This window comes from Oryctolagus cuniculus, chromosome 10, assembly GCF_964237555.1.
Source record: "Oryctolagus cuniculus chromosome 10, mOryCun1.1, whole genome shotgun sequence".
NCBI classification, from domain to species: domain Eukaryota; kingdom Metazoa; phylum Chordata; class Mammalia; order Lagomorpha; family Leporidae; genus Oryctolagus; species Oryctolagus cuniculus.
Window position 1 is genome coordinate 70,112,812 of NC_091441.1, and position 27,442 is coordinate 70,140,253.

General features: G+C 51.7%; 1 protein-coding gene across 1 annotated transcript in view; it reads left to right on the forward strand.

Annotated features, from left to right (window-relative positions):
• Nucleotides 1–209: 209 nt before the first annotated feature.
• Nucleotides 210–27,442, forward strand: part of LOC127492483 (translation initiation factor IF-2) — a 178,499-nt gene continuing 151,266 nt past the window's right edge. The window contains exons 1-3 of the mRNA XM_070049820.1: nt 210–366; nt 6,824–6,885; nt 7,691–8,499. Coding sequence (XP_069905921.1) covers nt 210–366; nt 6,824–6,885; nt 7,691–8,499 — 1,028 coding nt within the window. The remainder of the gene's footprint in view (nt 367–6,823; nt 6,886–7,690; nt 8,500–27,442) is intronic.

Consider the following 27,442-nt stretch of genomic DNA (forward strand, 5'->3'; position numbering starts at 1 on the left):
GTATATGTCAGCAGTGCTGGTGTACTCATATGTATCTGCACGTAGGCTCTTCACATTTTTTTTTTTTTAACTCTAAGCACTGAATTTAATCACTGCCATCCAACAGCCAATTTATAACTACTGCTGCAATAGAACATCTGGTCCTTTAGCCTTGTAGTCTGAATCAGACACAGCAGAGAAACCCTGAGTGTGGAGTCTCAGACTCAGGCATGCAGTCCTACTCTGTGTTCCAAGTTCTCCAGGTGCTGTCAGGTTACAAGAAAATCCAGGGCAGCTCCAAGGAGGAATTATGGTATGGAGTGGGAAAGTGCAGCCCGGGGAGGGCGCAGACAGATGCTTGTCTTGATGCTACCCTGCGAGTGTCTGGTGGGCATGTGGGCTTAAGGTTGTTGTCAGCACTGGCTGGGCATTCGTAGGAGCCCATAGGAGTGAGGTGGGGTGGGAAGGCACCTTGCGAGGTATGTGGAGAGTAGGGTAGGCATCATTCCTCTCCATCCAAGAGAGGTGGACCTAGTTTTGAGTGACCTCACCTTGCAAAGGCCCTCTTACTTACAATAAATCCCCATTTTTCAAAAATTTTAAATTTTACTGTATACCCATACACAGCACACACAGACTTGTGTAATGAAGGGTCTTCAAAATGTTTGTGGAAACCACATATTATTAAAAAAAACTACGGGGGCCTACAATGTAGTGCAGCAAGTTAAGCCACCATATTGGAGTGCCAGTTCAAGTCCTGGCTGCTCTGCTTCTGATCCAGCTTTCTGCTCATGCACCTGGGAAGGTGGCGGATGATGGCCCAAGGGCTTGGCCCCTGCCACCCTTGTGAGAGACCCAGACAGAGTTTCTGACTCCTGGCTTTGGCCTGGTCCAGCCCTGGCTGTTGTGGGCATTGGGGAGTGAAATAGCAGATGGAAGATCAATCCCTCTCCTTCCCTTCCATCCCTTCTTCTCTCTGACACTCTGCCTTTCAAGGAAATAAATTAGTCTTAAAAAACTATGTATGAGTTTCCAGAATTTTTTTTTGCAGCAAAATAAACTTGCACTAACTTGTTATATCATGTCTAATGGGATCTAGTTTGAGGTAGTAAGTTGGATCAGACATCAGTTTGAAAACAGTCCTTACCAGAGCAACGCAAATTCTATAAGAATTGAAGCAAGAACAAACATCAAATTTGAAATTTGAATTGAAATGGAAAATTGAAGCTTGGATGGAAGAACGGTTAAATCACTGACAGCTTATGAAAAGTTTATAAAGACAGTTCCTGCCCCCCACATCAGCAGTTTACAGATGGATAACCAATTTTAAGAAGGGGTGAGGCAACGTTGAATATGAAACTTGCAGTGGCAGATCATCCACATCAGTCTGCAAGAAACATTTAATCTGTTCATTCCCTAACTGAAGAGGATGGAGGATTTACAGCAGGAACAACAGCCAGCACCACAGGCACCTCAATTCTGACCAAAAAATTAAAGAGAAGTCAACTTGCTGCTCATTGGTTGCCAAAACTGATGTGCCCAGATAAGATGCAGACAAAGCAGAGCGCCCCATGGAAATTTTAACAACTTCGATCAACGCATCAAGAGTTGAAACAGGAGATGAAACATGGTCTTACCAGTACAATCCTGAAAACAAAGCACAGTCAAAGCAATGGCTACCAAGAGGCAGAAGTGACCCAGTCAAGGGAAAAAGCAGATTGATCCAGAGTGAGGGTCAGGGCAACAGTTTGTGGGGTGCTCAAGGCACTGTGCTTGTTTACTTTCTTTAGGACCAAAGAACCATTATCATCTGCTTATTAGAAAAGTATTTTTGAGAAAGTAAGCAAAGCTTTCCTAGGAAAACACCTGGGGAAAACTTGCTGTAGTGTCCTTCTTCACCATGACAAGAGCCCGGATTATTCTTCTCCTACAACAAGGGCAATTTCGTGAGAGTTTTAATGGGACATCATCAGGCGTCCACCTTACAGTCCTGACTTGACCCCCTTCAACTTCCTTTTGTTTCCTAATTTAAAAAAAAAGTCTTTTTAGGGGCCTGCACTGTGGCATAGTGGGTAAAGCCGCCGCCTCAGTGCTGGTGTACCATATGAACTCTGTTTCGAGTCCCAGCTGCTCCACTTCTGATCCAGCTCTCTGCTATGGCCTGGGAAAGCAGTAGAAGATGGCCCAATTCCTTGGGTTCCTGTACCCACGTGGGAGACCAAGAAAAACCTCCTGGCTCCTGGCTTTGGATTGGCCCAGCTCCAGCCATTGCAGCCATCTGGGGAGTAAACCAGCAGATAGAAGATTCATCTCTCTCTCTCTCCCTCTCCCTCTCTCTCTCTCTCTGCCTCTGCTTCTTTGTAACTCTGCCTTTCAAATAAATAAATATTTTTTTAAAAATTTCAGGGCACCCATTTTTCTTCAGTTGATGATATTAAAAAAGTGCATTTGGGATCCAGTGCTGTGGTGTAGTGGGTAAAGCCAGCATCCCATATGGGAGCTGGTTCCAGTTCCAGCTGCTCCACTTCTAATACAGATCCCTGCTAATGTGCCTGGGAAAGCAGTGGAAGATGGCCCAAGTGCTTGGGCCCCTGCACCTCCATGGGAGACCTGGAAGAAGCTCCAGGCTCCTGGCTTCTACCTGGCCCAGCCGGAGCCGTTGCAGGCATTTGGGGAGTGAACCAGTGGGTAGAATACCTCTCTCTGTCTCTCTAATTCTGCCTTTCAAATAAAATATTTTTTAAAAAAGAGTGCATCCATATAAATTTCCTTCAGTTCTTTGAGGATGGACTAAATGGCTGGTAATATTTCCTACAAAGTGTCTTGAATTTGAGGGCGCTTCAGGGAGCTTATGTTGAAAAATAAATTTCATATTTTTCATTTTTATCCTTTAACTCCATTTTACCACGTACTCTTTGACATTCTCACATATGCATGCACGTGTGTAGTTAATTTGGTCATTGTTAATGTATAGTTACTGGATTCTTACATATGCATATATCCCTGAAGCCACACCAAGATCAAAATACAGATAAAGTTCTCTTTCGTCTTTCTCCACTTAATACCTCCAGAGGTTACCACTGTTCTGACGTCTACCACCGTCAACTGGCCTCTCTTGTTTTGGAGCATCACATAAACAAAATTGCATGTTGCTATTCAGCTGCACCTATTTCAATGCCATTCACTCACATCTTGTATGACAACAGATCAAAGTTTTAAGGCTGCTGGGTAGTCTTCCATTACATGGGTGTTCCAACATTTACTTATCCTGTATCCAATGACGGACATTTAGGTTGTTTCCAGGTTTTTTTTCCTCTTGAATTTCATGAAAACACTGGTATGACCATCCTTATACCTACCTTTTGCTGGACATTTGCACTGAGTTCTCTTGGGCCTTCTTGGTAGTGGCGTCTCTTGGTATGCAAGTTCCAGTGACTTACATCTTTGCTAATATTTAGAATTGTCAGTCTTTGACGTTTCAGCCACTACAGTGAATGTACTAGTTTGTGAATTCCATGAAGATTGAGCATCTTTTCATGTACTTATTGGCTATCAGATGTCCTTGCCTTCTGTGAGTACCTTTGCAAGCAGTTCTCCCATTTTCTCTGGGACTCCTCTCTTAAGAAAGTGAGAACGAGGATTTATGTTTTCTATGTCTGCACATCTCCCGCACCACAGAGGGCTACACATACACATGTACAAATCTGGGTCAGTCATCAGGGATTGATCAGAAAAGCAGAACACTTGTTAAGTGACAAGGAATGGAGGATTTCTTGTAGGCTGGTTAGAAGTGACTCGGAGGGGCCTGGCACTGAGGTGTAGTAGGTTAAGCTTCCGCCTGTGGCGCTGGCATCCCATATGGGCACTGGGTTGTCCCAGCTGCTCACTTCCGATCCAGCTCCCTGCTGATATGCCTGGGAAAGCAGCTCAAGATGACAAGTGATGGGGCCCCTGACACCTACCTGGAAGATCTAGATGGAATTTCTGGCTCCCGGTTTTGGCTTGGCCCAACCCTGGCCATTACGGTCATTTGGGGAGTGAACCAGCAGATGGAAAACCTCTCTAGATCTCTCCTTCTTTCTCTGTATCTCTGCCTTTCAAATAAATAAAAAAAAATCTTGAAAAACAAAAATCAACAGACTTAGGAGTCATAGGAGCTCCGAGATGACTGGTGAACTTTTCAGTAATTTAATATTTGTAAATGATTTGAAAATACATGTGTCACTGCTCTGTAATTACTTCTTCACTTTTTCTAGCTGGTTGTATTAGTCATTTTTTCATTACTATAATGCAATGCCCAAGACAGGTTACTTTATAAAGAAAAGAGGTTTCTTTTGCCCATAGTTCTGGAGGTGCAAGTCCTCAGGCGGCCCAGAGCATTATATGGGGAAGAGACAGGGAGCATTTGTGTCTGTGTTTCTCTCTGCTCTTCACCCTTCTCATAAAGTCACCAGGATTCAACCATGGGGGCTGTACCCTGATGCCCTCACCTAATACTAATCACTCTGCAAAGGCCTCACCTCTAAACACCGAAGTCTAGTGAGGATTAAGTTTTAACACATGAAGCCTTGGGGTACACAGCAACAACATCCCAACCAAGCACTGATGTAGAGAAACCTTATACACATGTTTCCAGATGGTTATCATTTCTTTTTTTCATTGCTGCATTTTTCCTTTTCCTTCACCCTCAGCTCTTTTAAGGAGAGAGCAGGCATTGTTTCTTGGCCAAGGAAAAGATGCAGTGAGGCTGAGAGCAGACATTGCCTGCAAAATATTTCCCTTTCTGTCTTCTGTGATCTTAAACCTGATTCCAAAGGAGGAGTCAGGGTAGTGGCTCCTGGAGCGGTGGGGGCAGCAGGATCCCAGGGAGGGCCAATAGATGCAGCCACCTTGTGACCAGTGTCCCAAGATCCCAGGAGGTGGACATTATTGTTGTCTCCAGTTTAGAGAACACGAAGGCATTATAATTTGGGGGAATAGGGTGCACACACCATGAGGCCATCCAGGTACTTGAGGCAGGCCCTGTCTGCTCCCCCGTGGGGTCTGGTCCTGGCTATCTATCTAGATAGGGGGTCTCTGTCTCCAGTACCAGGTGTTCCACAATGCAGGCTTCTCCTTCTCATTCCCACCTGTTGGCTTCTCTTGTGAATTCAAGTGCAGCACAGGATGGATCATTTTGGACGGCACAATTCTTATCTGACTTTATGTGTGGGATTCCAACAGCAGAAGGATATTCTCTGACTCCCAGGAGTCTGTGGTCAGTTGGGGCCCTGGGTTTTTTTAAACATTTGGTAGTGTTTGCCTTTTCCAGTTCCGTCTCCTCCAACAACTGACTGGCAGCCTTCTCTGCACTAAGTGTGGTCAGGTCTGACACCATGCACTCGCAGTGGAACTTTCCTCACGTCCCACTCCTTGAAGCCAACGTCAGCTGATTTCCACCCAATTTAGTGATATTTTATCTCAATTTGTTGCTCACTTGTCTATCCTACTCCAAGTTTCCATTCATTCCATAACAGTTTCTTAAGGGGCCAGTGCTGTGGCGTAGTGGGCTGAGTCTCTGCCTGTGGCGCCAGCATCCCATATGGGTGCTGGTTCAAGTCCCAGCTGCTCCTCTTCCCATCCTGCTCTCCGATAGTGCCTGGGAAAGCAGTAGAAGATGGCCCAAGAGTCTGGGCCCCTGCACCTACGTGGGAGACCCAGAGGAAGCGCCTGGCTCCTGGCTTAAGATGGGCCTAGCTCTGGTCATTTTGGCCATTTGGGAAGTGAACCAGTGGATGGAAGGCCTCTCTCTCCCTCTGTCTGTGACTCTGCTTCTCAAAAAAAAAAAAAAAAAAAAGAATAAATATTAAAAAAAATTCCTTGAGCCCTCGGGAAGTGTCAATCCTTGTTCTGTGTATGGGGGCTACAAATTCTCCCCTGGACTAGGTCTCTGCTCTCCTGAGCTTCCATCTGGGCCCTGGCTCCCATGCTGTAGATGGATGCTGTAGGAGGATGCTGGCACACCATTGTATTGATTTTACGGACAGCAGGTACACAACAGAGCTTTAGAAATTTCATGGAACATGGAATTAAAAGATAAGTTTATTTTAGTGCAGAAAATTAAAATCCATGCATAGTGTTTTCCTAACACACATTATCCATGAAATGTTTGAAGCCTCCTAGTATATCTAAGTGCCCCCCACTCTCCCATTGCTGTAGTATGTGTGTGTGTGTGTGTGTGTGTGAGAGAGAGAGAGAGAGAGAGAGAGAGAGACAGAGACAGAGAGAGAGGGAGAGCAGCTGAAGTGGAAAACAAATACAGGGAACAGACAGTGGAAAATCCTCTGATAGGTTCCTCCATGGCTGTCTTCTAGAAATGGAAACAGATCTGCAGTTTCTAGTTAAAATTAGAGAAGACAACAAGAAAAGACAGAGCCAGATTAATTGAGATTCATCACAAATGGTAAAATTGAGGTTATGATTTTAAAATTCAGCCCTTGACTTAAAGGAGTTAAGTTATGCACAAGGAAATCAGGCACAAGTGAAATGGAAGAGCAGATTGCTTTTTGGCCTTGGAAAAAACCTTTTCTTCTTCACTGCCCGTGGGGGACTTAGAAGGCAAAAGCCATTTTGCTTTCTACCCAAAGAGGGCAAAAACACAGTTGTCCAAGCCCACCCTCGCGAGCTGCTCTTAGCTAGCACTAGATGGACGTGACGTACTGGCGCACATTCAACACAAACCAGTAAGTACACGCTTATCAGATATCAGATGCAGGCGGCTGGTATTGAGCACTTACCAGTCCACTTCTCATTTTAAAATGTTCACCTTAGCAGCCAGATTCAGAGCCCCCCCCCGCTCTATTAGACCCGACTCAGCAGACGCTGCCAGTTGTGACTGGGCTGAGCTGGATGTCCAAGCTGCCGAAGGTAGGTGGCAGTGTGGTCTGCTGGTTCAACTCCCAGCTCCGTGTTTAGCCAGACCCTTGTCTGTGGTCTGGGGACAAATGACCAAATCTTCGGAAGCCTCCACTTCCTCCTCTGTAAAATGGAGACAAGCTCCCAGTTATTGTGAGGACCAAACAAGACAATGCACGCAGCGCTTCCTACACAGCTCTCAGCAGAGACTAGCTGCTATCATGAAATTACCCATGAGCACCGATAAAACGCAACAGCCATTATTACCGGGAGTGGAGGGAGGAAGCAAACTCAAGAGATGCAGAACAAAGCCGACATCGCACGAAATCAAGCCACTGAGGAATGAATCACAGGTTTCCAGATTCCTCTCTGATACGATGGATGCAAGAGCTGGGCAAATCTGGGGGGAGGTTGAGAGAAGTGAAAATTGTTACCACTTTGATTAGCTGCACCTCTGTTGACCGTGAAGCCCCGTGCACTTTGGTTAGTCCGCAGGTTTAGTTTTGGCAGAGGGAACTAACTGCGGCGACTGTAATGCAATTGGGTTACCATTCTCACACGCTAGGGCAGTCACCAGCTCCCATCCAGTACGGCTGCAGGGGCTGGTGTCAGTGCTGGCAGTTGTGCGGAACACAAGGGCGCATTGTTAAGGGGAGTCGAGTCCCAAGTGGCCCTTCAAGGAGACGGGGGCACAGCGCGCTAGGAAGCATCCGTCTCCTTCCCAGCCTGAGGGCGGAATCCTGAGCGCGACCTCGCAGGTCTCCCGAGATCCCCCGCCCTGCTGCGTGTCCCGTGGCCCTCCTGCCTGTGTCCGCAGTCCCTCTGCGCGGGGCAGACACGCCGGCCCGGTCCCCGGAGACTGCCCCCGGCTCGCAGGCGCCAGGTCGGCTCCTGCGGGGGGCGCTGTCGGCAATCTCCGCGTGGCCTGGAGTTCCCGGGGCTGCCGGCGGCGGCGCGCGCCCCGCTAGCCCGAGCCCGGCGAGCCGGGGGCCGCAGCCTGGGCGCCCGCACGCTCCCCGCCTCCGGGCGCGTGTGGGCCGGGCGCGCCGGGACCCCCATCGCGCCTCCGCCGCGGCGGCCCCCCGCCCCCCGCGGCCTGGCCTCGCGCCGGGTCCCCGCGGCGGAGTGGGGAGGAGGAGGGGAGAGACTGGAGGAGTTGGCGACAGACGCAGCCTCGGCGCGCACGGTTCCGGCTGCAGACAGACGGCGGCGGGCGGCGGCTACCTCCCCCGCACGGCCGCGGCACCGCTCCCTCGGCCCCCGCCCCCAGGCAGCGGACCCGGACCGGAGGGACGAGCCCGCGAACGCGGTGGGCCCGGCCCGCCCCGCGTGCCGCCGCGGCCGGCCGGGGATCCCCTGCGAGCCGGGGAGGAGCCGCCGCCACCGCCGCCGCCAGACAGCCTGCGAGTCCCTGGGAAAGTGCAAGGGGGCGGGGAGCGCGGGGGCGGCGCGGGTGTCAGGTCCTCGGCTCTTAAAGAGCCCGGCGCGCTGCGCTCCCGGCCAGCCCGCCCGCGCCCCCCGCCGCCGCAGTCCGCGCCCCGCGCCCCTCCCCGCGGCCGGCGGGGCCGGGTGGCCCGCGAGCCGCACTGCGGGCGCTCCCCGCCCCGCTCGGAGCGGCGGCCGCAGGTGAGTGCGGACCCGGCTGGCTGCCGTGGTCGCGGCGGCTGGCCCAAGTTCACCACCGCGCTCGGGCGGGAGCGGTGGCCGAGGGGGCGGGGGACGCGGGGACTGGACGCTCCGGGAACGGGACGTCCGCGAGCCTGCGCCGTCGGAGGGGTCGGAGGGAGCGGCAGGCGCCACGCACCCTCCCAGCACGGCGCGTCCCCCGGAGACAAGGGCGCGAGGTCTGTGCGCCGGGTCGCGGGTGGGCACGGCCGGTGCCCCGGGGCGCTCGCCCAGGGAGGGGTGCTTGTGCTTGTAGCAGTCGTGTCGCTCCACCTTTACCCCCAGCCCGTTTTCTGTTCCCGGTGCCCTGGGCGCGGGCGTCCCGAGGTCGCAGGACTCTAATTCTGCAGCACTGGAAGCCAGGATGTGCGCGGGGCTGCCCCGGCAGTTGCCACCCCTTTAGGCCGCTCGCGGACCCCTGCGGGAAAGGGGACTGGAGGTCGGCGAGAAGCGGGAAGATCGCGCAGGACCTTGCCGGTAGTTTGCAGGGAGGAAGGGGGCGCGAGCGGCCCGCATCCTCGCCCTGCGTGCTGCCCCCTGCACCCCACACTCCCCAGACGCTCGGACCCGCCTTGCCCGACGTCCGCCGGGTGCCCCCGCACGCGTTGACGTCGGTCGCGGGGCCGCCCGCGCTCCCTGCATTGGCTGGGACGTGGATGTCTTGGTGGCTGCTGCTGTGCTCAGGCTGAGTCCAGAGCCCCGCAGGAAGCAGGCGTGTGCTGCATTTCTCGGTGACCCTCAGCGTGGAATAAACAGGAAGCGACGAGCACTCGGCAGGGCCGGCACTGGCCTTGTTGCGGGGTCTGCTGCCCCGCACGGCCGCCAGGAGGCTTCCTCGGACCCCTGCCCGGTGCGCAGCCCGGAGTGGGGCTGGGGCGCGCCCTGTGAGTACGCGGGCGGCTCTCAGTTGGCTCTGTGGAGGCTAATTTCGCGAGGACGGAGGGGAGGGCATTTGCCTGCTTTTAAACTTTTTTTTTTTTTTCATTTGAAAAAGGAGGAGGTTTCCCAAGGAGGCAGAGGTTTTCAGGGCAACGGGGACGCGTGGGGCTGGGGGTGGTGGGCGGCACCTGGAGAAGGCGCTTCCGGGAGCGCCCTGGTCTCCAGGTTACCTGGCAGGGCCGAGGGTCCGCCTGTCAGGACTGGGAGAGGACTCTTTAAGGGAGCAGAGCTAACTGGGGGCTGCTACCAGGCACAGGAGTGAGTGCTGAATGGCAAGGGCCACATGAAGCCAGCGTTAATTTTTGTTTTCCCCAAAGAATCTTTTAATTAGCTAGAATTGGATAATTTTGATTTGCTCCTCTTCTTTTCCTCTAACCTCCCCGCCCCCCATTCTAATTATTTTTGCCACATTCTTATCCCTGGACCCCTCAGGTGCAGGTCAGCCAGTGCTGGTTTCTCAACCTCCCTTACAGTTACTGCAGACCTACTGTGTGCTACGTTGTGGGCTGCAAGGTGGGGTTAGCTGTGTGGAACGTTGATTGCAAGAGCTTCTGTCACTAAGTTCTGAGCAGCAGAGATGACTACAGATGGTGTGCACAGCGCCGGCTCTTAAAAATAGGGTTCCGTGGCTGGCATGGAGGTTGGCGCCTTCCCGCAGAGCCAGCGCTGGGAAACTTCCCTTTAAAAATGGCCCTTTCTGCTAGTTTGGCTGGCCAAGAAGGGCATTCTCCTGTCTGTGTCTGCCCTGGAGCCTGGGCACTGAGTATTAAATTACAGGGAAGGCTCTGTAAAGTCTACACGGAGCAACTAGCACTGCATTAAGTCATGTCTGCACTCTGCAGATGAGGATTCAGTCTTCCCTTGCTCCTTAAAATTGTTTACTGTAAACTTGCCTTCGTTTTCTGTACAGTTCTCTCCCACTGTAGTTTTCGTGTGCAGTAAAGGATCCTCGTGTTGAGCTGAATTGATTGCATAGGCAGATGAGTAGATCTGAATGTCACCCATGTGCACCTACTGAATTGCGACATGTGGTTCATGATCAGCCCCTGAAATGTCATTTGATGGCCCTTGCACAAGCAGGTGCATTTTAAAACGTGGGGGTAAATGCCTCATGGTCTCTGAAAGCTTAATTCTTTTAAGAGCTCCACTTTGCTGTTGACATTGTACACACTGTTGGGAATCAGGGCTGAGACTGCGAATGCCAATAAGGGATTTGCTGTGATGGAATTGTAGCTACCTTCCCTCCCTTGTTTTAAAAGACCTTGCCAATTCCTTAACATCCTGCTGTTACCCTTGGAAGGGTTCGCCCTCCCTGGCCATGGGTCTCCCTGGGCTCGGCTTGCGTTTGCCTTGGAGAAGACTTTTCCCAGCAGTTTTTCAAGGCTGTCTCTTGAATCCTTGGGGGGGGGGGGCGGTGGGCTCAGTTTGCATGACCACAATCCTGCAGTGGCGCCCAGCCAGGACCAGCTGCTTATTAAGGGATTTTGTGCCAATTTGTTGGCACATCATTTGAGATTCAACAGTCCTCACCCCCCCACACACACCCAAGTATATACATACATAGACAAATATTTATTTTCTCCCAACTGCTGACAGTGTTTTAAGAATAGTTTTCTGAGAGCAAGGTCCTGTCTGCAGAGGTGTTTACAGTTTGGGACTGTGCTGTATGTAGTCTTGGTTGACTTAGCAGCCTGGCAAGGCAGCCTTGCCTGCTCGGGGGATGCTGTCTTTCATCCTGGCTGCTAGAGGGGCGGCTCTCCAGCCTGCCAGGAGAATGTAGAGTCGGAGACTGACTTTGGCTCCGTGGGAGTAGTTTCTGGCTAGAGACCCCTGAGCTCTGGCCCCCTTTGCATTGACCCAGCATCAGGTCACCGTGGTGGTGCACCAAAGGTGTCACATAAAATTAGAGCCACTCAGGGCTCTGATCGAGCATCCTTGTCGCCGGTGATCCGGTCACATTTTTCTGGTCACCTGTGCCATGTTTCTTCTCACTCTTTGTCCAAATCTAGGCTTACCCAGCCTTCTCTGTGAGGAAACTGTCTTCAGAGTTAAGAGAGAAGAAATAAACCCTAGAAGCAGATCTGCCAAGGAAGAGCATACCGTTTTAACCTGGAAAAAAATTTTTAGAAACATTTAACATAATTTATGCAGGCACATGGATATTAAATGTGAACAGTGACAGAATTGCTATGTAATCCTCAACTGCTCTTTCCTTTCTTTGTTCCTCTCCTCGTCTCTGTTCCTTCCTTTTTTAGGTCTCAGAGAAATCTCCTGGAAGCCATTATTTTCTGTGTCAAAGTGACTTTCTGCCTACATGGGCTGTGTTAGTCTAGAATTACATCTTGACCTATATTATGGGTGCACATGGAAGGTGAATCTTGAGTTTTAAATTAGGAAGGTAGGGGTTCTGCCTCTGTTAGCGAATTCAGACCACAAGCCCTGCCACCTTTTAGGGAGGGGTGTGTGTGTGTGTGTGTGTGTGTGTGTGTCATTTCTTGCATCATTGTTAGGCAACCAAAGGAAAGAAGCAAGCACCTGTGCTATTAATTGCTGGAGAAATATGGGGTTAAGATCCCCAATTCATGTCATTATTTTTCCCTCTGTCACGGGAGGACTTGAAAATAATGTCTCTGTTGTCATGTATCCACGTGATCTAAGTGTGCATTGCTTTTCTTTGAATTCCCACTAAAAATGGTCCTCTGGCCTTTTGAGCTGTTTTTGTGCGGACTTTTTCTTTCCACTAAGCTTGCTTTCCAGATAGGTCTTGGAAATTACGAAGAACATAGCTATAATTTCTCCCATGATTGGCAGCTGAGAGCTTTCCCGGACAAAAATAAGGCTCCACCGTGCCAAATGGTTGACTTTTCTAGAATAAAAACTCTAAAGGGTATGCAAAAAGTCCTCTGGTTAATATATTGGCATTCCCAGAACCCACTAAAACTCCGGCAGCCTGCCAGACTCCACTTAATGAGGATGCAGAATGTCTGGCTCGAATCCCCACGAGCAGAAGGGGGTGGGGGCTGGATGTCCACACCCTTTATTAATTTTTAATGACTGTACTTTTGTTTTGCAGATTTTGCTCTGCACCCCCCCCGCCCCGCCCCACACAAGTGACCCCCACACCACCACCCCTCCCCCTCCCCCTCTCTCTCCGCTGCATTTATTTACTCATTTACTTGGTATTGGGAAAATGTTGAACTTCCAAGGTTAAGAATCCTGCCGAGGGATCCTTTCTGTTCGCATGGCTTCTTTTGTTTTTGGTTTTCTTTGTTTTTCCTCTTTTTTTCTTCTTGGAAGAGGAAGAGAGAAAAGGGAATAGAAGAGATGACAACTTCTTATTTTTTTTTTAAATGATGCTTTATTGTCTGCTGGAAAAAGAGAAGCATTTACGAAACTTTAAGTTTGTCAGACAGTTTATATGACAGTGCAAGTTGGTGCTTGCCAAGCTCCAGACAGATTGTTAATGTTACATGACAGGGATAAATAAATTACCGCTGTCTGCAGCACGCTTGCACTGCAGACACCCTCTGCAGCCGCGCTGCTCACCCGGGGCCTGCGGGGTGTGCAGCTGCAGGGGAAGGCCTGCGCTGCTCCTACAATGCTGGGACTCGGCTCAGAAACAAGGGTGTGTCTCTCGCTTTTATTTTTGGCTGTGCTGCGGGGCACAGAATCCACATAGCAGCTCTCTGTGTTTTACTTTGCTAGGCTGCTCTGCCTCCTTGGCTGTGGGCTGTGGTCCCTCCCTCCCCTCCCCCGACCCCCACACACAACCACATCCTTCCCCCACACCAGGGAACATGGCCCCCAGTCTCCTTCCCAGGAGACCTCAACTTTGTTCTTAGCGGCTCAGAGCCCGAGGTGTCTCAAAGCCAAGTTTCAGGCTGTTTACAATTGTGTTCTTTCTGCAGGTGCAGACACTGAGAACAAATTGTCTGCGCCAGATAAGTGTGTGCGGCGGGGAGGGGGCTGGGTGGCACTCCTTGGGCATAATGTACTTTCATCGCGGGCAGTTCGGAGACTCAGCTGGCAGAGTGACAGGTGTAATGAACTTAATGGTCCTGCTCTAGTTGTTAGTGGACACACCGCTCATATTACAAAGCCACCTCCTACCGGGGCCCCTGCCAAATGATTTGCTCTTCTCCCTGCATACTGCGACTTGGGGCCTGCAGGGCTCGAGTGACATTAAGGTCAGGAATGGCATGGGTGTGAGCAACATGTGTGTGCCTCATCTGCCTGTTTCTAAACGGACCCTGAGTTTCTCTTCAGAGTCCAGGGCCTCATGCTTCACGGTGGGTGCGGAGGGGCGGGTGTCTCCTTCCTGCCTCTGGGGTGGCAGAGCGGCTGGTTTCCTGCCGAGCCCCGTGGGTTCCTGTGCACAGCGGCCGGTGGGTGGGGGTGGGTGGGCGGCTGCAGCCAGGAGTTGTTCCCTTTGTCAGAGGCCTCAGAGGCCTTAGCCTGTGCCCAGAGTGGGGGCGGGAGCTCCCATGGTGAAGTCTCACCGCCGCCCCAGGCTGGAGCTGGAGCTGGAGTGTGGCCAGCAGGAGGCCGGACTTGCCTCACCCAGGGCACTGGGTCAGATAATAGGAACAGCAGTTCCGACAGTCACAGAGCGAGCGTTTACTGTATGCTGGGCTGTTAACTGATTAATCCCAACAGCAGCCCTGTGAGCTAGGTACCGCCGCCAGCACCGCTCCCCTCCCCGCCTTACAGGTGAGGCAGGAAGTCCAGGTCACACAACGTGGAAGTGGAGGGTGGCACTGTGGCCTGCCCGGTCTAGCATGAGGCTGCAGCCACGTGAGACAGGGCCTGGCGCAGACATTCATCACCAAGGACCCCTCACCAGCTGGTGACATGTCTCTCCTTGGCCCCGCGGCCAGCCCGCGAGCTCGGGGATCTCTCCCGCCCCTAGTGTGTGAGCTGCCCCCTGCTTTGAGGACAGCTTTGTCTTTGTTCACGTCGCACCTGGAGTTCCTTGGAGACAAGATGCACTAACAGTCAGCATTGTTGTGTCCCAGGCAGAGTTCATCTGCACGGTCCCCAGACCCCTGTGCTAGCATCCCCCCCCCCCCCGCAGGGTCTCTGGGGGGCGTTCCGGGAGGTGGCAGGGCCGCTGCATTTGCCCCGCAACTCAGCGCCGCGGCCACAGGCTCCCTGTGACTCACACATTTGGAAAAAAAATGAGGAAAACAGCACAGCCCTATGGGGTGGGGGAAGATGCTCCCTCTGACCCCATGGTGGGGGGCATCTAATAATAAATCTCCCACATTGACGCACACTTCCTGTGAGGTTTTGTCCCTCTTCGACAAACTAAATGTCCCAGGCGATGGGACTTAAAGTGAGCTCCTGATGGATACAAACAGGAGATGAGCTGGCTGTGCGGGTCCGTTCCCTGCCCTTGGTAAACCTTCTGTGGCCTAAGCGCTTGGGTCCCCAGTAGGGCTTCCTGTGGAGACCCACACGGGCCGGCCAGGCCTGGCTGGGACAGCTCTAGATGGAGACCCAGGACCCTGCAGGGTCCTCCGTGGCCCTGCAGCACCATCCGCACCTGGACTGTGGTGTGTGTGGAAGCAGCCACCTCTCAGCGGGGCAGGAGTAAAGCTCTCTTCTCCCAGTGGTATGTTTCCTGGAGGTGATTGGGAAGCCCAGAAAAGAACAAAGAAGGAAACAAAATGACTGAAATGACCTAGGATTCCACCAGTTGAGTAGGTTCTTTCCAGGATTAATGATTAGGTAATTATAAAACCGTATGTAGCCGGCTAATCCTCCGCCTTGCGGCGCCGGCACACTGGGTTCTAGTCCTGGTCGGGGCGCCGGATTCTGTCCTGGTTGCCCCTCTTCCAGGCCAGCTCTCTGCTGTGGCCAGGGAGTACAGTGGAGGATGGCCCAAGTGCTTGGGCCCTGCACCCCTTGGGAGACCAGGATAAGTACTTGGCTCCTGCCATCGGATCAGTGCGGTGCGTTGGCCGCAGCGCGCCAGCCGCAGCGCACTGGCCGCGGCGGCCATTGGAGGGTGAACCAACGGCAAAGGAAGACCTTTCTCTCTGTCTCTCTCTCTCACTGTCCACTCTGCCTGTCAAAAAATAAAAATAAAAAAAAATAAAAAAAAACCATATGTAGAACTTATACACTTTAAAAAACCATTCTATCATGAACATAATTTCATTTGTTGAATATTATCTAAGGGTACCTCTTTTTTCTTTAAAGATTTACTTATTTATTTTGAAAGGCAGAATCATAGAGAAGGAGAGAGAGAGAGGAGAGAGCAAGAGAGAGCGAGCGAGCTTCCATCTCCTGGCTCACTCCTCAGATGGCCATAATGGCCAACACTGGTCCAGGTGGAAGCCAGGAGCCAGGAGTTCCATGTGGGTCTCACATGGGTGGCAGGGCCCCAGACACTTGGGCCATCTTCCTTTGCTTTTCCCAGGCCATTGGCAGGGAGCTGGGTTGGAAGTGGAGCAGCAGGGACACAAACTGGTGTCCATACGGGATGCCAGTGTTGCAGGTCATAACTTTACCTATATGCAATGCCATCCATATGATACCACTTAAAAAATAAGCTTTAGAGTTTATTTATTTTTATTTATTTAAATGGCCAGGTGAGGGGGGATATCTTCCTTATAGTGGCTGATTCCTCAGGTGCCCACAATAAATGGGGCTAAGCCATTCAAAAGCCAGGAGCTGGGAATAGGAATGCAATCTGGGTCTCCCACATGGGTGGCAGGGAGCCAGGTACTTGAGCCATCGCTTGCTGCCTCCCAGGGTGTGCACTAACCGGAGCTGAATTGTAAGTGGAGAGGGGACTTGAACCAAGGCATTCCAGTATGGGTTTGTGGATAGCTTAACTGCTAAGTCAACCCCCTCTCCCCTCATTAGAAAAAAAAAAGCTTTCTATTATTTATTTGGAGAGAAGGAGTTCCCATTTAGTAGTTTATTCCCCAATTGCCTGTAGTAGTGGGGGTGGTCTGGGGAGCCAGAGCTGGGAGCTGGGACCCCAATCCAGATCTCCCATGTGAATTCAGGAACTCAGTTACTTGAGCCTTCACTGCTGCCCCCCAGGGTGTGCACTGGCAGGAAGCTGGAGTCAGGAGTCAGAGTTGGGAGTCAAATTTAGGTTCTCCGATGTGGGATGCGGGCATCTGAACCAAAAGAGCAAATGACCACCCCAAGGTACCACTCGTGGTGACTCTGTGGTTACACTTTTTTTTTTAACAACTTGTTTGAGGACAATGAAATGGTTACCAGTTTTCTGTGTTATTAATAATGCTTTCCCAGGCACGTTAAATAGTTTTATTACATCATTGGTTGTATTAAAAGGGAAATCGGTGTATAAGAACTTCCAAGTGCCCTCCAAAGGTGTTGCCAGATTGCTTTTCTGAATGGATGGAACAATTTATGCTCCACCCTTGTGAATACTGAATATTATTATTGTTTTAAAGATTTATGTATTTGTTTGAAAGGCAGAGTTACAGAGAGAGAGAGAGAGAGAGAGAGAGAGAGAGACATCACCCATCCAGTGGTTCACTCCCCAAAGGGCAGCAATGGCTGGGGCTGGATCTGGCCAAAGCCAGCAATCTGGAACTCCATCTGGGTCTCCCATGTGGGTGCAGGGACCCAAGCACTTGAGCCAACCTCTTCTGCTTTCCAAGACACATTAGCAGGAAGCTGGACTGGAAGTGGAGCAGCTGGGACTCAAACTGGCACCTATATGGGATGCCAGTGTCGCAGGTGACACTGCACTACAATGCTGGCCCCACTGAATATTATTATGAAGAGAATCTTTGCAGATTGGATGGAAAAGTAAGATGACACTGAAATTTTCCTTCCCATCCTTACATATGAATGCCTGGGTTGTGTCACTTCGAGCATTGCTGTGTGCTGGAATGTTGTTGGCAAATGCAGAGGTGTCAGTGGATGTCTTCATCAGGAGGAATTGAGTCCTGTTTTAAATTTGAATTGAATTCTACTCAGGTAGGTTAAGGGCAGTAAATAGTCTCATTACATGTCTCTATAGGTAGACAGGTATAGATATTTTATTTGTTTTTATTTATTTGAAAGTCAGAGCAAGAGAAAGAGAGAGAGAGAGAGAGAGAGATCTTCCATCTGCTGAGAGAGAGACAGAGAGGTCTTCTATCCACTGCTTCTTTCCCAAATGCCCACAACAGCTTGGGCTGGGCCAGGCCAAATCCAAGAGTAAGGAGGTCCATCTGGGTCTCCCACACGGGTGGCAAGGACTGAAGTTCTTGTTGCTTCCCAGGTGCATTAGCAGGAAGCGGAATTGGAAATGGAGGCGAAACTGGATCCCAGCCTCTGATATGGGATCTGAGCATCCCAAAGGGTAACTTAACTTGACCGGTCACCCCTGTATATGTATTTTCTGCCTCTGTTCTGACTGTGGGCCTGTAGGGGTACCCTTGAAGTCAAGATGGAGGAAGGAGGCCAGGAGATGTCGCATGACCACGGTGACAATTGCTTAGTTGTTTCTGTTCATTATCAATTGCTACTCTTTGGGATCAGACTCTTTTCTGGCCTTGTCCTCAAGTTGCACCCATAAATGCACTCTCATTGGTGTCTCTTCCGGGTCTTCATGTCCTTCCTTTTGCAAATGTTCTCCAATTTTCTGCTCACGGCCAAGGCCTCAGCCTTCCAGAGTTGCATGTCGCAGTTACAGCACCTGCCCTCTTAAGCTGGTTGATTGCTCCTGAAGTTTGAGAGGAAATGAAAGACCATCTTAGTAGGCTGTGATTCACTCTTCAAGGCAGTCCTTTTTTTTTTTTTTTTTTTTTTTTTGGAAAGTTGCAAATGGCGAAAGGGGAGAATGTTCACAGTGCTGGTAGGAGTGGGTCGGGTGACACCAGCCTCTGCAGTGTGGCTACAATCAGTGTGGTTGTAATTACCTGCACTCTTCCAGGCTGGGAGCCCCCATGTCTCTACAGGGGTTCGCGTGCTGTGTAGCTGTGTTCAGGTGCACTCCTCTGCCTGGTGTGACCTGGTGGTCAAGTTTTCTGTTCTTCCCTTTGCTCTTGCCCTTGCGGCTTGGCTTGCTGATGCAGTGTGTTGCTGAAATGCCTACTGCTTGTCAGGAAGGGATGGAGGGCCTTTGGGAAATAAATTTTGCAGAGTCTCCACATGCAGGTTATGTTGACAGTGGTTGACCTGGCCACTTCTACTGTTACAATGCATTTTGCACTCTTAAAACACTCAGCTTTCATTCTGTTGGTGTTTAAATGAGATTCAACTTTTTTTTTTTTTAACTTCTAAACTAGAGGTCCTGGGATTTAAAGTTTTTTTTTTTTTTTCATCTGCAGAGTGATGAAAAAATCATAAGCAAATATTGTATACATACAGTCACGCTAGCTCTCTGTAGTAAATTTAGTTTAGGAAAAGCGTGTTTGCTTTGTTAAGTGTTAAATGGAGGTGGAGCGCTGTCATTCAGTGAGATTCCTAGTGCATTGCACTGCCATGGGAATCCTTGCCTCTTGACTGTCATAGCGAGGTTATATATTGGACATTAAGAATCGGGGCACATTTACATGCCTAGCAGGATGGCTGCTGTCCACCATCTGCGTGGGGAAGGCTGTCCCCACTTGACCCACTGAGGAAGCCAGCTGGGGGTGGCCAGTACGGGCTGACTTGCTGTCCGTTGTCCATTTGGAAGTATTTGAGCGAGGGCCGGTTGTATCTGGATTTCTCAAAGGCCTGAGCACAGGCATTGTTTTGGTCTGCTGCCCCTACCTGTCTGTCCCTGGGTGTGCCCTGTCATGCTCGTCAGCAGCTCTGTGACCTTGGGGAGGACACGGGCACTCCAGCTTGCCCTTTTCTAAGATAACTGTTTGGCCGCCTCTTAGATTTCTTAAAAATAATTGTTTTATTTGAGAGAGAGAGAGAGGTAGAGAGATAGGGAGAGAGAGAGTCTCTGTCCACTGGTTTGCTCCCCAGATGCTTGGTCCTACCTGGGTCCTAGCTGCTTGGGCTGTCACTGCTCCTCCAAAGGTGTGTGTCAGCAGGAAGCTGGACTCCAGCGTGGAGCCAGGACTGGAACCCAGGCACTCTAACGTGTGATGTGGGCATCCAACCTGCATATCAACCACTGTGTCAGAGCCCCCCCCACTTAGATTTATTGGGAATAAGATAATGTGAATGTCAGCCAGTGGGAGAAGGCCACCATGCGTATTCTGCAAAAGGGAGCAATGAAAAATATAGGAAGGTACTTCAAAAAGTTCATGGAACACGGAATTAAAAGATAAACTTAATTTGGTGCAAAACCAATTTGAAGTCCATGCATACAAGATTTCTTCAGAAGGATTTCAGAAACGCATATTATGAAAAAAATCATGCATGGATTTCAAGATTTTTTTTGCACCAAACTTTGTTTTCTTTTAGTTCCCTTTTTCTGCAGAGTGTGTGAAGCCCCCTCATCTAAGTTACTGTGGACCACCTGCCCAGCACCTGCATGATGGGAGACCTAGTCCCTGGCCTTTGGGGACTTAGAGGCTATGGAGAAGAGGCAGTATATGTGGGGGAAGCAGCTAGCCCAGGGGCAGCGCCGTGAGGATGTCACAGCATGTCACAGCAGCTTTGTAACCCACTCTCAGAATAAGCAGCTGTTCAAGACAGGCTGCCTGGAGGAGGCTGAGGTCCTGGAGCCCAAAGAGGGTGAATTCTGACAATGCCCTTGGTTCCTCCCTTTCCCTTCCTCGTTCTTGGGAAGCACTCCTGACATCCGAGCATGAGGCGTGGGGGCTCTTCCTCCAAGTTGGTGGGAGACAGGTGTGTACCTGGCTTCCCGATGGGGCTCAAGAGACAGGAGTCTCGGTCTACTTTGGTCAATCAAGGGAGGCTTCAGGATGGAGGTGTAATGCTTGTGGTCTGAATATTTATGTCCCTCCTGTTTCCCTTGTTCAGAAATTGAAACTAATTTCTAGTGCGATGATATTGAGGGGGGCTTTAGGCTATCATTAGGTCATGCAAGCACCTCCCTCATGGCAGGGATGAGTGCCCTTGTTCACACAGCGAGCACGTGAGGGCACGCACGAGGGTCACCTGACCCTGGGGCTGCTGGTGCCTTGATTTTGGAAGCGTGAGCAGTGCATTTCTGCCATGTATAAGTCACCCCATCTAAGGCATTTGGTGACAGCAGCCCCAGTGGGCTTGAATGCTGACTTTGCATTGGAACTTGGTGGAAGATTTGAAGTTTGCCAGTGGACAGTTGTGGCGAGGGTGTTCTAGGCCAGTGGATGGCTGAGAGAGAACACTAGAGCTTAGCTATTCATTTCTACTCCATTTTAAAAGCTTCTTTTGTGCATAGTGTGTCCAGTGTACTATCAGTCATAGCACCTACATGCTTAATGTCTCAGGGTGTGTGCACACCCACTGTTTTGCTCACAGGAGTGTATGCTTAAGGGAGTTGGGGGCCCACCGAAGGTGTGTACAGATGGAGGTGGGGGTGAGGGGTAGGTGCGTGGGTCTGTGGGTGGGGAGGGTGGAGGGACTCTGGTTATGCCACAGGTTGTGCTGGGATACGAAACTCAACTTCTCAATTATTCTTGAGGCTTTTGTGTGTCGTAAAATCAAAATCCATGTCCCACATTTTGCTGATTTGGGGCTCTGACTTTTGTGGCCCCTGTTCCTGAGCTTCCTGCCGTCTGGGTGCCACAGGATAATTCTGGTGCAGCTGTGGGTGGCAGTGGACGTGTCGGGCAAGGTGATATGACATGCTCATGGGACCGTTGTATTGGCCCAGAGAAGCGATTGTCGAGAAGTGGAGATGACTTATTTGTGCTTGGACCTTTTTGCAAGAAAGGTGAATTCTAATAAGGTTAAGGTTATTTCTGTATGTCCAGGGTGCTGCGGGGGCCACAGAGGGAGTGAAGGGTCCTTGCCTGCCATCAGGAGATGTGCATCCTGAGCACATGGAGGGGTTGGTGCACGAGGCAGAAGGTAGGATGTGAGGGAGCCCTGTGATGATGCAGGAGGCCTCTCTGAGGAGGATGGCAGGGCCCCTGGGGTCTGGACAGGTTGTGTAGGGGGAGTGACAGTTGCCTCATGCCCTGGATCAAAGCCCGGATGAAGAGCACCTTGAGAGTGTGAATCAGGAGGGGGAGGTGGGTTTGGCCAACATCAGCCGTGGGTCATGGTGTCGGTCATTCTGTCCGTGTCCTTGTAGCTTTGTGGCACCGGACGATGGGAGCACGAGGTTCGTTCCGGTGTGGAGCGCCAGGTGAACACCTTGCTGAGGTCATTTCACGGGAGCTCTGTCTCGGCCGTCCTTCTTTGATACTTGCTGTTTGTCCACATTTCACAAAATGCTGAAATTTCAGGTTCTGGGCGGTTCACGCCAGGAAGCCAGGTCAGTCGCTGTCCTCTGGGAAGAACAGTGCCTTCTATTGGTGAGACACTTGTGACTTTCCAAAGCTTTCCACAGACAGCCTCTAATTTCTTGTTCCTTGGTTTTAAGGAACAAATAATTCATGAAATGTCCATGGAAGTATAATTAATGGCTTTGTTCCTCCTTCTCTAGCGCGGCTATTAACCGGCAGTAGAATTCAGGTCAGAGTTTGTTTTACGTTAATGTGCCAAACCAAATTGGAGAGTGATGTCCCCCTGGGTTTCCAAGCCGCACAGCTGGGTGTCTGCTGAAAGCCACTGGGTTCAAGGCGGTGCCGCGTGGCGTCCAGGCAACATAATTCTGAGAGGTTCGGGTGCAGCGCGAGAAGTTGAATTTGAGAGTACAGATCATTCAGCAGAGATCTGGGGCGTGCCCAGCAGAGAGGACCCTGCAATGGCGGATGCGGCGCAGGCTGCGGGGAGTCCGGGAGGCTGCTCCCCTCCCACTCTGCGTTAGAGGATTGTTTGCTGGGGAGCTCTGTGGGACTTGGCAAAAATGATGTAGCTTCGACCAGGCGGGAAGATTTAGCCTCTGGCTGGTCCTGCGTGGGGGCTGCAGCCCAGCCTCTCCTCCCACGTGTGTCCAGCTCAGGGCAGCTGCCAGGCCCTGCCTTATTGTGTTTCGGCTTCATCGTGGTGCAGGGTGACCACTGCAGGTGCACGTTGACGCCCGTTCTCTTTCTCCCCCTTTAGCCCTGCGCGCCGGCCCGTTGTGGGGCTGCCTTTCCGGGAGCTGTTGCATCCCTTCCCTGCCCGGCTGTTTGCAGCTGTGAGCGCTTCTGCTTTGGGTGCCCAGTCTTAGGATCTACTTCTTGCTTTCCAAGGGGACAGCCTCAGCTCCGCCATTCACACAGCTTCCTGCAGAGAAGCGCTGCCTTCAACTAACGCCGCCTGCAGGTGCATGGCGAAGCCGCAGGGGTACGTGCTGGCTGCCCCCCCCCCCAAAAAAAAACAACAAAACAAAAAAACAAAAAACAAACTGATGGTATGGAGACACAAGGCTCAGTTGCTCGCCTGCTTCCGCCGGCGTGGCGTCTCCTGGCTCCCGAAGGATATTCCCACCAAACAGTGTTTTAGATAGTGGTAGATTGGTCGGCTTGCCATTTACCTACTGCGCGGTTAGGTCTAGAATTTGTGATGCGGCTCCATCCCCGCGGAAACCGCGGATGAAATGTGCTCCGCGCATGTGCATAGGACCAGGAGCAGGCTCTAAGGAGGGCCCCCGTCGTCGTGTCTCCTGCACCGCCCAGGCGTGCTCTCTGTGTGACCGTAAGCTCACCTGCTTGCTTCCCCTACGAGAGATTGGCAGCGCTAGGGGAGTGCCTAGCAGAGCCCCGGGGAAGGACAGAAGAGCTGCTTTGGGAAGCTGGCCTCAGCATGGAGTGACCCCACCTGGCATGCCCTGTCCACCGTCACCTGCCCCTGTAGCCCCAACCTCCACCTGCCCGCACCGTCTGCCTGCCCCCAGCTGTCCCCACTGTCCCTCGGATCCTTACCTGCCCTGCACTGTCCCCCAGACCCCACCTGCCCTAGCTCTCCTCCTGCCCATCCTGTCCCGGATCCCTCTCTCCCACCCTCTCTTGTCCTGTTTCTGTGCTCAGCCTTCAGCCTTCCTGTCTGCCCAGCATTCCAAGCCTACTACATCGGACCATTCCTGTAATCCTTGTTGCCCCAAACCCTAACCTCTGAGTCAGAACTCCTGTATCTGCGCCAGCGTTCGCCCCGCATCCGTCGGCTCCCAGCACCCCCAGTGGCACTTCGTGCTGTCTTCCTGGCTGTCTGCCGGCTTCTCTGCCCTGCCCTGTGGTCTGGTCTGGACACAGCAGCAAGGGTTCTGAGACCCTGAGCCAATGGGTTGTGTGCTTTGTGCCCTCTGGTCCTGGGGTGTGGCCACCTCCTTCTGCGGTTCCTCACTCGTCCTCCTGTCCCGTGGGAGCCTTGCTCGACTTTCTGTCCCCTGGCTTCATTCAGGCTCCTGGTCAGCTGTCCCTCCTGCTTCACCTAGCCTGTGTCTCTCTGTCGCAGTCTAACGTAGCCTATAAGTAGTCCCTCCCTCGAGGGCACATGTCACCTCCCGCTCCTCCTGTCCAGCACGTGGCCGTGCGACGGCCCCAGCTCAGCCCAGGAGGGTCAGTTGCACAAATGAATGAGGGTGGCAGCCGGGGTGCCCTGCTGAGCGGGAGGACGGGCATATCCTCAGGACTCAGGCCAGTGAGGCGCAGGACAGAGCAGCCTGGGTGCTCCCTGCTGCCCAGTCCTGGCGGCTGCAGGGCTGTCCTGCCGCAGCTGCCCCAGGGCCGGTGGAAGCCTGTGTAGACAGACAGTCCTGCGGGACAGCTGGAGTGTAGCAGTCGGCACGAGAGGGTGCACACGGGAAGGCTGGCCCCCTGCTGCCACCGCCTACATTCACTGCTCGTTTGACTCTTTCCCCACGAAGGAAGCTACCTTATAGAGGCTAGGAGAGGCTGTTGGTTTCATGACTGACACTCCCCGCCTCTACTCCCCCCAGGAAATTCTGGTTGAATTAGAGATTATTTGCTAAAGCAAGTTTATCAAGCCGTAATAGGTCATGAGACTTATTAGTAAGTTTTATTAAAACCGTCATACGCAGATGTTTTTTTCTTTACACAAGATGTCTGTGTAATAACCTTGGTTCCCTAAGCTATTTTCCTCCTTTCTTGGGATCAGGGAAAGTTCAAAGTAGAGAAAATTATGGTGTGTGAATCTCTTCTCCATCTTGCAAAGAAGCCTGAGTCTCAGCGGTTACCTGGAAGCCTGACTCATCTCCCAGACATCTGACTGTGCTTTTATTCGGGCCTTAGGTACGTTTTCTCGAGTTGAGTTTGGTTGCCTTGGATTTAAAATCCACAAGGATTGTGAAAACCAGCTACCTAGTGGAACGAGGAAGGAAAAACCCGAAAAAGACACATTCCAAACAGCGATGAGTAATGCAGCAATTTATTTCTACCGATGGTTTTCAGCCCGAGTGTAATAGATCATCACGCCCCAGCCATGCCATTGCGTGAGAGCAGCCGAGACAAGGTGACTTCGTGTGCTCCTCTGGCCATGTGGGCCATCCTGTCCCAGCCAGGGGGAGGTCCAGCCTCAGGTCCGGCCCTTGCCAGCATTAGGACTCTCCGGTTGGTTGGCACAGGCACACGGACCTCACCTAGAAGGCACATACCAGACTAGTAAAACTAGGTGTTTTCCAGGGCAGTGCTCAGTCAGGGCAGTTTAAAGAATTCTGCCTTTTCATCTTTCCCGTGTCTTCCACAATGATCACGTGTTACTGTTTTCATAATGAGAAAATTCCCAGTAGGTTGAATTTACCAAGGGTGTGGAATAAGAAGTCAGTTTCTGAAAAATTGTGGAAAACAATTTGATGCGTGTCTTTTCAGGCGTTTTGGAAGCAGGGATGAAGTTGCTATGGGGATGGGGAGGTTTGCTCTGAACGGAGAGTGGTTCCATCTGGCGCCACAGCGCGCCCGGGGCTGAGCCGGGCGGTCCCTGTAGAGCAGAATTCCTCCTTAGAGGTGGAAACAGTTACTCACAGAATCTCGGCTCCATCTTCCTTCCCCTTAAGTTAACCCTTTTGCTGTGATCTGACAATAGAACAAATTCTAGGGTCCTTCCTGTGGCCCACCGAGCCTGTGTGTGACTTGGTCTGAAGGGTGCCAGCCTCTGATCCTGGAGTGGATGCATTTTCCTGCACCTTGCGGACTGTGTGGTCCCCTCGGGTTGCAGGTGCAGCTGGGTTGCTTTGGCGCTGTTTGTGCCCCTCTTCCCTTCTCTTCGTGCCCTCTGTGTGGAACCATGTGGTCCCATCTGAGCCCGGCTGCCACGTCTGCCCCAGGGTGGGGTGGGGGTCTAATGCGTGCACACCACACTCAGATAACGTTTGGTGGGGAAGGAAGTGTGGCTTACAGAAAGCAGTCGGCTCTCTCTGGGTCTCCGACTCTCGGTGGGATACTTGCTCACGGGGGGATGCTGCAGAGGTGGGACCCGTGGGCCCTGGAGGCTGGCTTCTCAGGGTCGGGGGCCCTGGAAGGCCTGGGTGTTGATGCTGTAGTCACTCGCTGACTGGTTTTCCCTCCCTTGGAAAGCGGTGGGCTGTGGCACTTGCCTGGCAAGTGGGGCTGGTGCCTTGTCCCGAAGGCTGGAGGGGCTTGGCACATCGCCTTCATCCTGACTGTTGCAGGGTCATGGCTGTCCTGCTGTGTCCTTGCCCGATTCCTCTTGTGATTTTTCTTTCTTTCTTTCTTTTTTTTTTTTTAAAGATTTATTTATTTATCTGAAAGATGGAGTTACAGAGGCAGAGGGAGTGAGAGAGAGAAAAAGAGAGAGAAGGAGACAGGCACAGCACAGAGAGATATTGTCCATCCGCTGTTCACTCCTCAAATGGTGACAGTGGCTGGAGCTGGGCCAGACCGAAGCAAAGAGCCAGGAGCTTATTCCAGGTCTCCCACACTGGTGGCAGGGACTCAACTTCTTGGACCGTCTTCTGCTGCTTTCCCAGGCTCATTAGCAGGGAACTGGGTTGGAAGTGGAACAGCCAGGACTTGAACCCACGGCTATATGGGATGCAGGCACCTGCTACACCAGAACATGGGCCCCTCTTGCATAGTTTTACAAATTAAAATAATCTATTTATTTGGGAAACAGAGAGGTAGAGAGTGCATGAGAGAGCTTTCATTTGCTGGTTAATGCCCCGAATGCTCTCAGTGGAGATGGGGACTCAATCCAGGTCTTCTCACTGTCTTTTTTTTTTTTTTAAGATTTATTTATTTATTTGAAAGGTAGAGTCACACAAAGAGAGAGGTCTTCCATCTGTTGGTTCACCCCCGAAATGGCCGCAATGGCTGGATTGGGCCGATCTGAAGCCAGGAACCAGGAGCTTCCTCCAGGCCTCCCACGTGGGTCTGGGGGCCCAAGCACTTGGGCCATCCTCCACTGCATTCCCAGACCATCAGCAGGGAGCTGGATCAGAAGCAGGGCAGCTGGGACTCAAAGCAGGGCACATATGGGGTGCTGGCGCCCCAGGCAGGCTCTTAGGCCACTACCCCACAGTACCAGCGCCTCCACGCTGTCGTAGGCACCGTCCTCTGAACAGCTCAAGATCCATTTCCTCACAGGACACCGACGCATCACTCAAACTGGGTTCCCCAAAACCCCCTTCAGCCAGAATTGCAGGCTAGCAATTTTCTGTGTAATATTTCACTCGGTCCATTTAATTCATTTATGGGGTTGAGAACTGTAGTGATCATTCCCATTTTACAGATGAGGAAGCTGAGGCCTAGAGAATTTTAGCAACTTGTCCCAGGTCACACGCTGTTAAGATCTTGCCTTTAAAGTGAGAGGTTGGGGTAGAGCAGGTGGTCCCCAAGGCCCCTGCCGGTTCTCAGAGTCAACAAGTCTGCTTCCCCAGGGAGTCCCAGGCTCTTGGACTGATGATGAAGGAAATGGACAGCAGAGGGAAGGCTGTGTCCAGTCCATCCTCACCCACCAGGGCCTTACTCTGAAGGTCACCTAAACCCCAGGAGCCACTGGGAGCTGCAGACTCAGTGCCACCGCCCTGACCATC